General features: G+C 61.2%; 1 protein-coding gene across 1 annotated transcript in view; it reads right to left on the bottom strand.

Annotated features, from left to right (window-relative positions):
• EDAR (ectodysplasin A receptor) overlaps positions 1-13,298 on the bottom strand; it is a 15,466-nt gene that overhangs the window by 1,085 nt on the left and 1,083 nt on the right. The window contains exons 3-10 of the mRNA XM_007456836.1: positions 13,118-13,298; positions 9,234-9,319; positions 4,265-4,351; positions 2,893-3,018; positions 2,738-2,812; positions 2,550-2,622; positions 1,725-1,884; positions 853-913 (exon numbers count right to left, since the gene is read on the bottom strand). Of these exons, the coding sequence (XP_007456898.1) occupies positions 853-913; positions 1,725-1,884; positions 2,550-2,622; positions 2,738-2,812; positions 2,893-3,018; positions 4,265-4,351; positions 9,234-9,319; positions 13,118-13,298 (849 nt within the window). The remainder of the gene's footprint in view (positions 1-852; positions 914-1,724; positions 1,885-2,549; positions 2,623-2,737; positions 2,813-2,892; positions 3,019-4,264; positions 4,352-9,233; positions 9,320-13,117) is intronic.

Genomic DNA, 13,298 nt, shown 5'->3' with positions numbered 1-13,298 from the left:
GGAAGAGCAGATGCCCACCCGCACCCCCATGGGTGTCAGCGAAGGCCAAGTGGGAACCCGCGCATCCACGGCCACCTGGCGGTGACAAGAGGTGCCCCTCCCCCACCCAGGTGTGCCGGAGGAAGCCAGCTGCACAGAAGCTTCAAGTAAGACCCTGAGTCTCAGAACATCACATAAAACTGTTCAGGTTTCTATAGAAACTCACTCATCATGACCAAGAACCAGAAAGATCTCAAATGAGTGAAAAACGACAGTCAGTAAATGCTGACTGTCTGAGACAACAAGAGATGTTGGGATGTCTGACAAAGATTTTAGAGAAGCCGCGATAAAAGTGCTTCAACAAGTAATTACAAATGTACTGACACCTGAAACAGGTAAGAAAAAATAGGTTAACAAAACATAGAAGGTATAAAGGACCAAATGGGGGCTTCCCTGGTGGCGCAGTGGTTGGGAGTCCGCCTGCCGATGCAGGGGGCGCGGGTTCGTGCCCCGGTCCGGGAGGATCCCACGTGCCGCGGAGCGGCTGGGCCCGTGAGCCATGGCCGCTGAGCCTGCGCGTCCGGAGCCTGTGCTCCGCAACGGGAGAGGCCACAGCAGTGAGAGGCCCCCGTACCGCAAAAAAAAAAAAAAAAAAGAACGGAAATGGAAATGTTTGAACTGAAAGATGTAATAACCAAGATTAAAAGCTCAGTAGATATGGCAGAATAAAGAGAAAAGAATTAGTGAACTGGATAGCGGAATAGAAATTACCTACCTGAACAAGAGAGAGAAACTGAAAGACCCAAGAGCCAAACCCAGCCAGACGGCCAGAGAGGGTCGCCGGGAATAAGTGCCCCCTGGCCCTCCGCTTACCTTCCACGACGCCACACACGTTGGCATACACATCCAGTATTTTCTTTCTTCGGCTCTGAATCTACGAAAAAAGGTGAGTATTAAGTTTCAGAAAGCGGGAAAACGGCAGCAAAGCACCTAATTCTCCACCTTGGTGTTGGCGGGCAGCCGCCTTCCCTGATTTCCCATCAGAAACGCTGACCCGCGTCCTGGCAGGAACAGCTGTCAGATTCGCAGAAGGAAGCCTCTCCCCTGGGTCACCGGGCTCCGGCGCCCTCCTTGCTCACAGAGCCTTCTTGGGCTCCACTGGACATTCAGACTCAAAGACGACCAGAGGCCACGTCTGGCCTCGGTCCACATGGCAGGACGGACCTGGGGCCCCCAGCCTGCGGGCGGGTTCCTGCAGGTGCGGAGCCGTGTGGCGCTCTCCCCTCCAGAGCGGGCGGCTCGGGGTGCACACGTGGCCCTCGGAGCCACCATCTCTTGGGACGACCCCACAGACCCCCTCCAGGGGTCGCTGAGCTGGGCAACCAGGGCGCATCCTCGTCGGGAGTGATCCCGAGGCTGCACCTCGGCCCCTGCGGCGCCCGGCCATTCTCTGGGCGGCAGGCACGTGTGCGCCTGTGCGTGTGTCTTGTCTGGGTGGGTACATTCCAGCATGTTTACAAAGGATGTGCTGTCCTGTGCTGTTCCAATCCATTTAAACTTTCTCCTCCTGGTTTTTTATTCTTCCTTTTCTTCTATAAAGCTGCATCATAAGGGAACTAACTTTTCTGTTCTTAATGCCTCCTTTTGAACCTGTCTCCTGGCGGGGCTCGTGGGAAGAACCCCCGGACTCAGCAGCGCCCGTTCAGCGGAAGGCGGTGTGTTTGGGGGCCGGGCGTGGGCCTCACCCCGGCCGCCTTGGTGGCGGTGGCCGGCTTCTCCCTGGCCAGGTGGACCAGCGACAGCAGGCACAGCTCCGGGGGGCCCTGCCCAACGGCGGCCAGCTCCTCGTCGCTGTCCAGGCTCCGGTTCAGCAGCTGCTCCTCCTCCGACGAGGCGTCGTTCTCACTACCGAGACAGGGTTAGGGTTAAGGGCGCCCGGCTGGCTGGCCTCACCCGCTGCCCCAGCAGTGGGGACTGTGGGCGCCGGCAGCTGTCCCTGCTGTACCGAGCGGCTCTGGGCACGGGCCTCGAGACGGAGAGGCACCGCTCTGGGGCCTCCCCACCTCCCGGCCGTCCACACCGAGCAGACGGGGTCCCGGGCCGGCGCCGCACCCCGCAGACGCCTGGAGTTACTGGAAACAAAGACGAACACAGCCTGCGCCCGGGGACCCCCTCCGACGGGGGCGGGGCGGGGGGCTTCGGGACCCCCCCTCCACGGGCGGCAGGGGGGGGGCTCGCGTCAGCCCCCTGCCCCCGCCCAGGCCGCGGCCCCAGCAGTCACGCTCTCGAAATCACTGCACGCGGACGAAGAACCACATTCTTCCTCACAGGCACCCTGCTCGCCTCCTGTGGTTTGGCTGAAGATGGATTTAAAAACCGTGAGCCCTGTGTGCGGGCAAGTGGGTCACGGAAGCGAAGCCCCGCCGCAGCGCCACCTGGAGGCGCAGGACACGGAGCCCGGCGCGGACAGCAGGCGGGGGCGGCGGGGCGGCCTAGCGCCCCCTCCCACTCGCACCCCCGAGGGCCCGCCCGCCCGCCCGCCGCGCCGGGGGCTGCCGTGCCCGACTCACCTCTTGGCCGACTTCGCCGGAGCTGCCGTCAGCTTCTCGAATTCGTCCTGCTCGGAGAACATCACCACGCTGTCTGTGGGGACGGGAGCGGGTCGGGGAGGCGTCAGCGTCGGGCCTCCCCGGGGGCGCGCGCGCCCGGCCCTCCGCCCACGCCCTCCCGGGCGCCCGGCCCCGCGGCCGCGCCCCACCTGGGGCCGCTTTGTTCTCCTTCTCCTGGCTCACGGGGGCTTCCGGGCTCTTCACGCGGGCGCTGGGGCAGCAGGCTGCGGGGACAGAGGGCGTGGGCGGCCGGCTCGCGTCGGAGGGAGCGGCGGGGGCGCGGGCGCGGGGCGCGGGGCGGCACCTGGGGCGGGAGGCCTGGCCTTCAGGATGTAGAACATGATGAGGAGGACGAGGGCGACGGCCATGGTGAAGGTGGTGGACATGGCGATGACCAGGGCCGTGGCCAGGTGTCCTTGGCCCGAGAGCTCTGCTGCGGTCAGGAGAGAAGGCCGTGACTCGGGGCTCGGGCCCCCCTGCGAGGCCGCGGCCCCGGTGAGCAGTGGCCCTGCCGCCGACTCTCCAGGGGACCCTCGGGATACAAAATGCTGGCTTCATCTGAGAACCAAGCCCTAAAAGTCCGCTCCGGCCGTCACGTTGGGACCGCCCATGCGGCCCCCTTGCTGGCCAGCGGCGGCGGGTGCCCAGGCTGCTCCCGGGCGTTTGCTCTCGGTTCTACTTCTTTGGGGACCCGGCAGGTGGGTGTGGAGACAAGGGGGCCCCCGAGCTAAACTGTCCTGAAGACAGTTCAATCCGAGATTTTTCCCAGCAAGAGCCAGGGTGGAAGCCTCGCCTCCGAGGGCCGAGACTTGATCCCCCGTGTGGCTCCAGCTTCTCCTGCAGCCTCGGGCTCCGTGTGCCCAGGGCCCAGGCAGAGGCGTGCCCGGGCTGCCACACACCTCCTCTACTTGTCTCCCCCAAAAGGGGAGACCTGTCCTCTCTCTCTGCGGGAACCAAGCAGGATCCAGGTACCCAGGCTCCCGGCCCCCGGAGGGAGGCCGGCCCCTCTTTGTTAGAAGGCACTAGAGCCGGTAGCCAGGCGCTGCCCCTCCAGGTGGGGTACATCTGGGTGGTCCTCGTGTTTTCCTTTCCTCTGTGCTGGTACCACCTCCGTCCCGGAGGAAGTGAGGCCCAGAACTTCAGCTAAGCTCCTGCCTCGGTGCTCCGTGTGAATGCAGGGCTCAGGCTGGTGGGCTGCGCGCCCTGGGATTCTGAGACCTGGGCCCGGAACGTGCTTCCCAACCAGGCAGCACGGGAACAGGGCCCAGTCTTGCTCCGAGAGACACCGAGGCCAGGGCCCTGCAGCCCCCCAGCCTCGAGGACTTGGGGGTGAAGCGCAGTTACTGGAAACAAGTATTAAAGTGTCGGGTGGGCAGGTTCATGTGAAAGCCAGCAAGGCTCCCCTGAGTTGGGCCCAAAGCCCAGGGGGCTGGCCTCCCCTCCGGCTCCCTGCCGTGCACGCCTGGATCACCAGCGTGGTCCAAGGGGCTCCGGCACCCGTGGAGGGATCGGCTCCCCTCCTTGCAGAGAAAGTTGCTAACTTCCAGCAGCCGGGGCCCGAGCGCAACTGACACGCGAGGGGAGTGATCCGAGGTGGGGAAGGTCCCGTTCTGATGACCCTCCTGTCCCCCCTCACTCTCGGCCACCCCTTGGGGCTGGCACCCTCGCCGCCTTACCTTTGTGGGAGAGCTGGGACGGGGACAGGGTGCTACTGCCGGGCGTGCGCGGGAAGCTGGCAGGGACTCCCGAGACGGCTCCCACACCTGTGGGGACGGCGGTGACAGTGGGTCCCTCGAAAGGACCCAGCTGCCCCAGCCTTGGAGACGGAGCACAGCCGCGGGCTGAGCGCCCCCGGCCCCAGGGATCCAGAATTCTCGTGAGGAAGGGGCCGGGCCGGGGCCCCTTCACCTCTTAGAGCTCATGACAAGCCTACAGAGTGCCCTGACCTTGCCGGCGTTGTTGCTCCCTACGTGGGACACACGGGTTCATAGCTGCTCAATCCGACGGATTCAGACTCAGTGTCCACGAGCACCCGTGGGGAGGAGAGAAGCAGGTGCGCGTGTTTGGGGGGAAACACCTGGGGGATTCCTTCCATTGCATCGAACAGGGACGTACTTGTAATACTTTTTCTAGTTATAAAACGAATACATGCTCGTGATTTAACATCTGGAAAATATCAGAACCCAAGAAAGAAGGGAAGGGATCACCCATAGCCTCACGGTCTAAAGTTGACGTTTTGATGTATTTTCCTCTGATAACATTTTCGAAATAGTTGTGACCAAACGGTTTAAGAACAGAGATGAGGTTTCCTTCCCTCAGAACTGTGATTCACAAACTTGGCTCCTTCGTAAAGTGTCGCAGAGTCTGGTTCTGGGGTCGGTTGAGCCGGCAGCGGTTTGTCCTGTTAAATCGCCCGATGGTAGAACTCCCTTAGGTCAGACTTGAGCTTTGTGATTCGTAAAGAGGATCATGTTTTAATAAGTTTCCTCCTGTCTGGCTTCTGTCTCTCCGGGTCCGGGGTCATTTGCGGCTCAGGTTTGCCTGAGTGAGGACAGGTGCGTGGGGCCCCCATGTCCACAGCCGGCCGTCCTGGCCCTGCAGGACCTCGGCAGCTCTGGAGGCGGGTAGGTGGCGAGGGTGGAGGCTGGGCGGGACGGGCAGTGGGGGACTGGCCCCGAGTGACCGCACTTCTGTTTGTTAGAAACTGAACTGTGCCTGGAGACCCTCGAGGGGGGGAGGGGGGAGGACACGTGGTCCCCGCAGCCTGGCCAGGCTGCTGTGCCCCTGGGCGGCCTCCCTCGTCCATAAAACACCGCCTGCTGCTCCGGTGTTCCAGGACCAGAGGCACCTCTGCTGGAGATTTCGGCTCCTGCAGCCCAGGGCCTTCACCCCTCTGAGCTGCCGGCCTTTGCCCTTTGCCCTCTGCCCTCTGCACACGGCGGGGCAGCCCCTTCCCCACTCCAGGCTCGCGCCCGCGGTCCCCACCGCTGCCAACTGCTGGCCCTCGGGTGAGTCCTAGCTCTCCCGCTGAGAGGGGCGCGGGCGGCCGCAGTGGGTCTTCGCATCCTCTCCCGGGTGGGCTCCTGAGTGCGTCCAGGGCCTAGAGGGACGTCCCTCGGCCTTTCCCCCACCCACCAATGTCCGACACATCTCGTGACTGAAGCGAGATTTAACCGCCATTGATTTCGCCATCTCTCCTGGGGCGGGGGGCAGCGTCAAGCACCACCCGATTTCCTTTCAAAAGCAAATAGGTTGCTGGGAACCAGGCCATCTGTCTGTTTAAGGGGCTTGAGGCAGCTGAAGCCGCGTCTCAGGAAGACAAGTCCCCGTGGGCTCTGCGTGTGGGTGTTTGTCGTCTCCGTCTGTTCCGGTCTCTCTCTGCTGGGCTTGCCCATGCGGCTGGGGACGGGCTTGGGGACACAGACGCGCCCAGGCCTGTGGTCTAGAGAGAGACAGCCAGAGCTGCCGGCGGCTGGACTTACGAGATGCCTCTGCCCTGCGACGGGAGGGGCTGGCACACAGTGACCACATCCCCTGCCCCGTAGGTGCCCCGCCCCCGCCGGGTGGCAACTGGGCCTCTGCCCTGATTCACGACACCCCCAGGGGCCTCCAGCTGGTGTCGCCTGCACAGCCCTGGGATCCTCACTGATCTCCAGTGGATCAGACGGACTGTTCTTGGCACACCGAGGGGTCGGGAGGCTGCGTGGCCGGTGGGCATCTCTGTGGGCGGGCGCCCTCGGGACAGTGCCACCGGGACCCTGCACAGCCGAGTCTCTGAGTCCCCGTCCCAGGCTCTGCTCTGGTCCCACGAGGACTGACTCGGCACCAGCACCAGTATCTGGTGTCGAGAGGTTTCTGTCCATCCAGCACGTGCCTCCCGGGCTGGCTCCTGAGACAAGAATGTTCCTCGGGGTTGGGTGGTCGGCGGGTCCGTCCCTCCTCCCACAAGGGAGCATAGAGGCGTTTTGTAACTGGGGTGAGGCGAGGCAGGAGACCCCAGAGGAGAGCAGGCGGGTCTGGGTCCGGGTCCAGGTCTGTGCAGCCCTCCGCTGAGTGGGGGTCGTCCTCTGGGGACTGAGCACCAAACACATGGCTTAATGTGGCCGCACCTCCACGCCGGGCTTGGGGGGCGTGGGCGACCGGAGTTTCTGCGGCCCTTGGTCTGTTAATCCACAAGCTGTGGATACTCCGGTTTGTATCAGAGTCCGGCTGGGATCCTCCATGTAGGGCACAGTTTGGATTTTTAGGGACGATTTATGGACTCCTACGGCTTCACAGGGTGGCCCCGGTGCAGAGGCTGGGGCAGCGGCGCAGCACCAGGCCCTGGCTGCTCTCGGGGGACGCAGCTTGGACCTCATGGGAGCTGCGACAGGAGCAGGCAACGGGTGTGCGCCCTCCCGGCTGAGAAGAAACAGCTGGAATCCTGCCGCTGGGGCCAAGGCTTCACCTTCGCGCGGCAGCACTACTGGGCAGAGAGCTGGCCCTGGGCCGGGCGCCTCGGGCACCTTTGTCCCCACCATGCTGGACGGGGGTCGGGGTGTCCCCCTGACGGACGAGGAAACTGGGGCGCAAAGTCAAGGACCTTTCCAGGAGTGGAAACACATCGCGAGGCTCCGCCGTGCAGAGAGGTTTCTTTCTTCAAGGGCGGGCACTGCGTGCAGGGAGGGGCCACACCCAGGGCTCGGCCTGCAGGACGGCTTCCCGCGGCCTGGCCTGGCTGGGCTGCTCCAGCACTGAGACGTGGGGCCTGTGTCACACGCTGCCCTGGGGTCCGTGCCATGCTCTTTGACGTGGTCTGTAGGGTCCACCGTCCAGCAACCTGGGGTGTCAAGGGGCTGGCTTCACAGGGGTCCAGCCCAGGCAATCACATCCAACCAAAGGCTGGAGGCAAAGGGGCTCTGGGCTCCCGACCGGTGGGACCCAGGCATCCAGCCGGCGACTCCGGGGACCTGACCAACTCCTGGCTTTCCTGGGATGGGGCTGCTGGCAGCCCCGTGAGTTGGTCACTGTCAGCTTTTCTGGCCCTGTCTGCTGACCCCTGAGCAGAAGCCCCAGATAAAAGGTCAGCGCAGAGGAAGGTGCAGACCCCAGAGGTGGAGCCCACCCTGGAGACCCCCTACCCAGCAGGCTCCGCTCCCCACGTAAACCCACAAAGCCTCTCTTGGCTGCATCTCCCCATCTCGCAGAGGGACAAACAGAGGTCAGGTGACTTTCAAGGTTACACAGCAGGACTCCGGGTCCCCTGACTCTCAGCTTCCCTTCCTTGCTGGCCTCCTTCAGGGCTGGATCCTGCGAACCCACTGGGGGCCCGGCTGGGGGCTGCTCTTGAGATAAGCAGTTAATCACGGGCTGGGGGCCGGGGGTTACGCGCTCATTGTCGAAGTCTGCTGGGTTCGGGGACTCTGCTGTCTTTCCCCATGTGATGGGTCTCTTGTTGGGGGAGAGGAGGGGCTGCTTCCCGGGCTGAGAGCTCCTCCGGCTTCGGGGTGGCTAGTGGGGTCCCCCCCGGACGAGGACACAGGCCCCGTGAGCTTTCAGATGAAGGCCCGTGGGGAAGAGCTGCACGAATCCCAGGTTCCACAGCAAAGAGCTTTTTCTCAGTAGGTGGGGGAGTGTCTGCCGTCTTCCCAGATAGGACTTCATCCCAAAGCCCCCTGGGATTGACCCGTTTAGATTCCCCAGCAGAAGCCACAGAAGTGGCAGCCCAGGCCTCTGGACCTCCTCTTAATTTGTGAATTAATTAGCATCTGGCTGGGTGGGAAAGCTCAGCTTTAAAGACATGCAAACTGTCCTTGCCAGGTTCATCTACTTAAGGACTCTGGAAGGGAGGGAACGCCCTCCCACTGCCCAAGGCATCTCCTCCAGCCCATCCCAAGGGCAGGAGCCCTCCTCCCCTTCCTCCTGGTGCTTCCAGGAGGCAGGCCCTTGTTCTAGTCTCCCTGACAAGGTGTTGTGAGAAGGCGGGGTGGGCAGGGCCCCAGTGCAGACCCTCAAGCTCTCTGGAATGGGAGCGGGGCCGCACGCAGCCCAGGACCAGACCCCCACTTCCCTCCCAGCCGTCCCGTCGTCCATCCATCCACCTGTCCCACCTCGTTCGTGTCTCTCCTGACCACAGACCTGAGAGGCCACACACCGCCTTCTCTGAAGCAGAGATTCCTGGCCCTTCCTCATAAATGGACGCCCAAGAACGTCAAACCAAAATTAGAGCAGGAAAGCAGCAGCCCGAGGTGAGATTCTAAACTTGAGAGACTCACCGTTTACAGCACATGCTTTGTGATCAATCCTCATATTCCCTTGGCCTCGTCTGGTTTATAAAACACATGTGAGAACTCACAACTGCTGAGCCCTTTGCAGCATTCAACAAAACACCTTGGCATTGTGGGTGTTTGCAAAGATCGCGAGAGATGGACGGTCCACGTTACGGATGAGAAAACTGAGGCTCACAGAGGTCCCGCACTGGTGCTGACCTGCATCTGACTCGTGGTTCTGCCACTGCAACCCTGCCCCGCCCCATGGACCTGCAGCCTGCCACCGGCGCGCAGATCATCTCTGTGCCCTCATGGTCACGAGCCGGGGTGGGAAGCTCCCGCATAACGCGAGGTATAGGAGCTGAGCCGGGACCACTGCCGGGGCGCAGACACTCACATTCCTTGGTGTTGGGGGGCGCCAGCAGGCAGGAGTAGCAGACCATGCCGTAGATGTTCCGAGGCCTGTTCTCCAACATGTAGTAGCTGCGGGGTGGAGAGAAGACAAAGCAGACAGGTGAGCAGGCGTGAGCACGGCGCGTGCTGACCACTCGGCATGCCCGCCACCAAAGCTGGACACGGGGGAGGGCGGGCAGGCCCCTCGGAGGAGGAGTGCCCCTGCAGCACGGGCACAGCCTGCAGCCTGTCGGCGTTACGGGCAGGGGTGTCTAGGTGAGACCCTCCCCCGCTCTGGCCCTCCTCCGTCTTCCTGGCACACGGGCCCCTGCTGGGGAGGCTCTCTAAGCTGTGCCCCTGCCTGACGAGGCTCCTGGGCCCAGCGGTGTGATGAGCTGAAGGCCCAGTGAGAAGCAGGTTCTCAGGGTTTCTATCATGTTCCTCCAGGAGCTGTCAGGGGCCTCCTCCTAACTGGGCCTGCATTCAACCCATCGCTGGTCTCTAGCACCTGCTGCGCACCGAAATTTTCAGGAACGTTAGGTTTTTCTCCTCGGGGCTCACTCGGCCTGTCCTGGGCGGGACGGGGCGTGAGGATGCAGTTCAGCTGCCGCGTTTCCCTCCACCCGAAGCTGGCTGTTCCCTTAGGGCCCTGCGGCCCTCTGTCTCTGTGTAAAGGTCAGGCTGCCTACACTCTGGTCTCACTGTGACCTTCCCCAGTTCTTTTTTCTTTTTTCTCCTGTTTTTCAAGGGCTGATTAAGGTGAGGGGCCCAAGACAAGACTCAGTTCATACGGGGCCTCTGGAATCTTCCTCCGAGTCGACGGGATGTAGCTTCTCCCCAAGGGCTTCCTCCGCTCGGGGCTCCCAGGCTAGCGGACGCTCCCTTGCCCTCCCCCCGTGCTGGCGGGCAGAAGCCACCGTGAACTTCACCCCGTCCTCCCTCCATCCTAGGAGGCCCGGCAGGGAGTGGCCGCGGCCAGCGGGAGCTTGTCGTGGGGAAGCGGTGAAATCCAGCCTCTCTGCATGCTTTGTTCCCCGGCCTCCTGCACAGCCTTTCTCACAGGAAAGCCCGTGGACGGCTCCTTGTGCAGCCGGGGCCTGGCCTCCCGCCGACACACAGCGCCTGCCAAACCACAGGCAGGGACACGGCCACGCAGATCCCGGGATGCACTCGCAGGGCTGAGCTGGGTCGGAGCGGCCCGGGCGAGCCTCACCCACCCGCTTCCTGCCCTACGAAGTGGAATCATGGGAGGAGCCCATCCAGACCACGAATGTGCAGGTGACTCCCAGGTCGGACCTGAGCTCCACACCTGTCTCCATCCACGTGTTAGGGGTCCTGGTCTGAACACTACGACCGCCTCGAACTCCACACACCCTTCCTCCATCTCCCCTCCACCTCCTGCAGCCACGTCCCAGCAAGAGGCGTCACCGCCCTCACGGCTGGCTGGACAGGCATCCCACACCACCCGGTCTGCAGCTCCATCACCAGGATCTTCCAGCTGCTCTAAAGGTTTCCTCTGCCTCTGCTCCTGCCCGCTCCCACGACTCCCCTGCCCTGGTCCCGGCTCTGTCTCTTCCCCAAGCGGCCCGGTTCCTTGTTGTGGACGCAGCCCGACAGCACCCTACGCGGCCGCGAAGTCCGCAGGGGACCTGCAGCGGCACCAAGTGAAGACTTGCCATCCCTGCCTCCTGCCCGTCCCCACAGCCTTGCCTGCACCTTCCGCTTGGCCACAGGGACCACAGCCCCACGGCCCCTTGTACTTTGTCTTGAGCATCTGCCTCAGACAGCCCTGTCCTCTTCTTGGCCCCCGTCCCCCGCCACTAAGGAGGGTCATTCCTGGACCCCTAGACGACTGGGCATACCTGCCCCACTGGGCTGCAGTCACCGATTTTCCACTGCAAAGAGAGGAACGAAGTTCTCCTCTTTGTCTCACTACTACCCACCTGGTGGGTTCTCAAGTCAGAGGTTTACGAAAGTAAGTGCAGGAGCTGCTACGCTAGGTTGTGCCTGTCAGATCCGATTCTCACACCCAGAAGCTCTCAAAGTAAGTTGAGGATTTGCAAAGAGAATTATTTTCTTCCCGAGGTGAGCAAGGCCAGGTGTGCAAGCTTTTCCTCGGCACAGCTGTAGTTAATCCTCGAAACTGCGTTTCTCTCATAAATTATGTGTCTGCACCAATAACAACCAGTCAAGGCAAAGACCTAGCAAGTGTATGTTACGAGGGACGGATTCCAGCCACCTAAGGTCAAGGCCCTACTGAAGTTCTCTCGTCCGGGCAGTGTCTGCACAAAGTCCTCAGCAATGCTTGTGTCACTGGTGGGAAAACCTCAATTCCAATTCTTCCGATATGTTCGTTTTGGTGGGCACACGGCAACACAATAAGCTCCGCAACTAAGTTAAAGGCTGGCAGCTACAGAACTTTTATTCTTATCAAACTTTCTAAAACAACAGCCTAATATCCTCCCTGGGTGTAGCTACCTGTTTTTTTGCATATTGAGAAATAATGTTCCCCTGCTTTCTTCACCCATTTGACAAATATGTTTGGATCGTACTCTGTGTCAGGGATGGGGATGCGGGCCTATCAGGCAGATACATGGCCATGCAGGTCTGCAGCTCAGGAGGCGGGTCTGAACCGAAGGCCGAAAGCTGCAGAGACTCGGAGTGGGGTTCGTCACCAGCAGGGGGATGGCGGAAGAAATGGATGCTTCCCAGCATAAATTTGAACTAAGGTTAATTTCTACAAGCTTAAAAATATCTCCCTCAACTTAAAGAGTTTTTCACTTTCAGTCTCTAACTTGGAGGGTCTTTGTGCACTTCCCTTTTATTTATAGACTAACGTCCACTGCTCTTGTTTGCATATAGTCTTCTTATTTTCTATCTCCTCTTAATTCAATACAGTGATTCCAGGTGGGAGGGGCGGGCGGATAACAAGTGACAAGCCGGCTGCGAAATATGGTGCATTGTTCACACTGCTGCTGCTATGACCACCGCCATCATCACCATGACCACTGCCATCATCAGCGTGTCCATCAACATCACCTGCATCATCACCACCACAACCACCTGCATCACCGCCACGACCACTGCCATCACCTCCATCATCACTTCTATCACCTTCGTCATTACCACGACCACCGCCATCATCACTGTGTCCGTCAACACCACCTCCATCATCACCTGCATCACCACCATGACCACCACCCTGACCTCCATCACTTCTATCACCTCCTTCATCACCTGCATCACCACCACCTGCATCGCCACCATGACCTCTACCACTGTCACCGCCACCAGTGGCCTTCACCACTGCTCTCCCTATCTGCAGCCGTTGTGAGCCCAGGTTGTGTGGCCACCAGAGGGAGGCAGTCACTGGGTGTCAGGGTTGTACTTTCCCTCTCCCAAGGGGAACTTGCTACTGTCTTGTCTAAGAAGGAAAACTCTTTCTGTCTTTTAGGCTAATTGTACTTTCACTTTGCTTTTTTGGGAAGACTTCTGACACATAACAATTGTGGTGGAATTACAGGCACCACGTGTCTCAAATATTTCTATTAGTAGCTTTTTACGCTAAGTTTTTTCTAGAATACTAAAAATACCAAAAATAACACATCGGTATGGAATCTTGGTTTTCTTTCCTCCAGAGCATTCCGCATGTGTTGTCTCACTGAAAGTATTCAACAGCTCTCCTTGATTTGCATGCTCGGAGGTGCTATGATGACGATGTCCACCTAGGGACACACACGCGGAGCCTGGGTGGGCGGCCCATCCCGGGGAAAGTGGAAGGAGGGACCCCGACCCTGGACACGTGAGCCGCAATGATCCGCAGGCCTGGCTGCCTGCCTTGGGACCCGGGGCGGCAGAGCAGGTGGGGCGGGGCGGCCCTGAGCTCACCCGGGCAGGCAGGGCCCACACTCCGCGTCGCGCTCCGTGTCCCCCGGCGTCAGCACCGTGGCCCGGAAGAAGCCCTCGCAGTCCCTGTGGCGCCGGCAGATCTGGTAGCCGCCCTTGGAGAACTTCTCCGCGGGGCAGGGGACGCAGCCGTAGTCCTCGTCTCTGGTGCCGTAGCCGCAGG

This window comes from Lipotes vexillifer, unplaced genomic scaffold (genome assembly GCF_000442215.2).
Source record: "Lipotes vexillifer unplaced genomic scaffold, Lipotes_vexillifer_v1.1 scaffold777, whole genome shotgun sequence".
NCBI lineage: Eukaryota > Metazoa > Chordata > Mammalia > Artiodactyla > Lipotidae > Lipotes > Lipotes vexillifer.
Note: the sequence above shows the minus strand (reverse complement) of the source record. Positions and strands in the feature narration are given on the sequence as shown.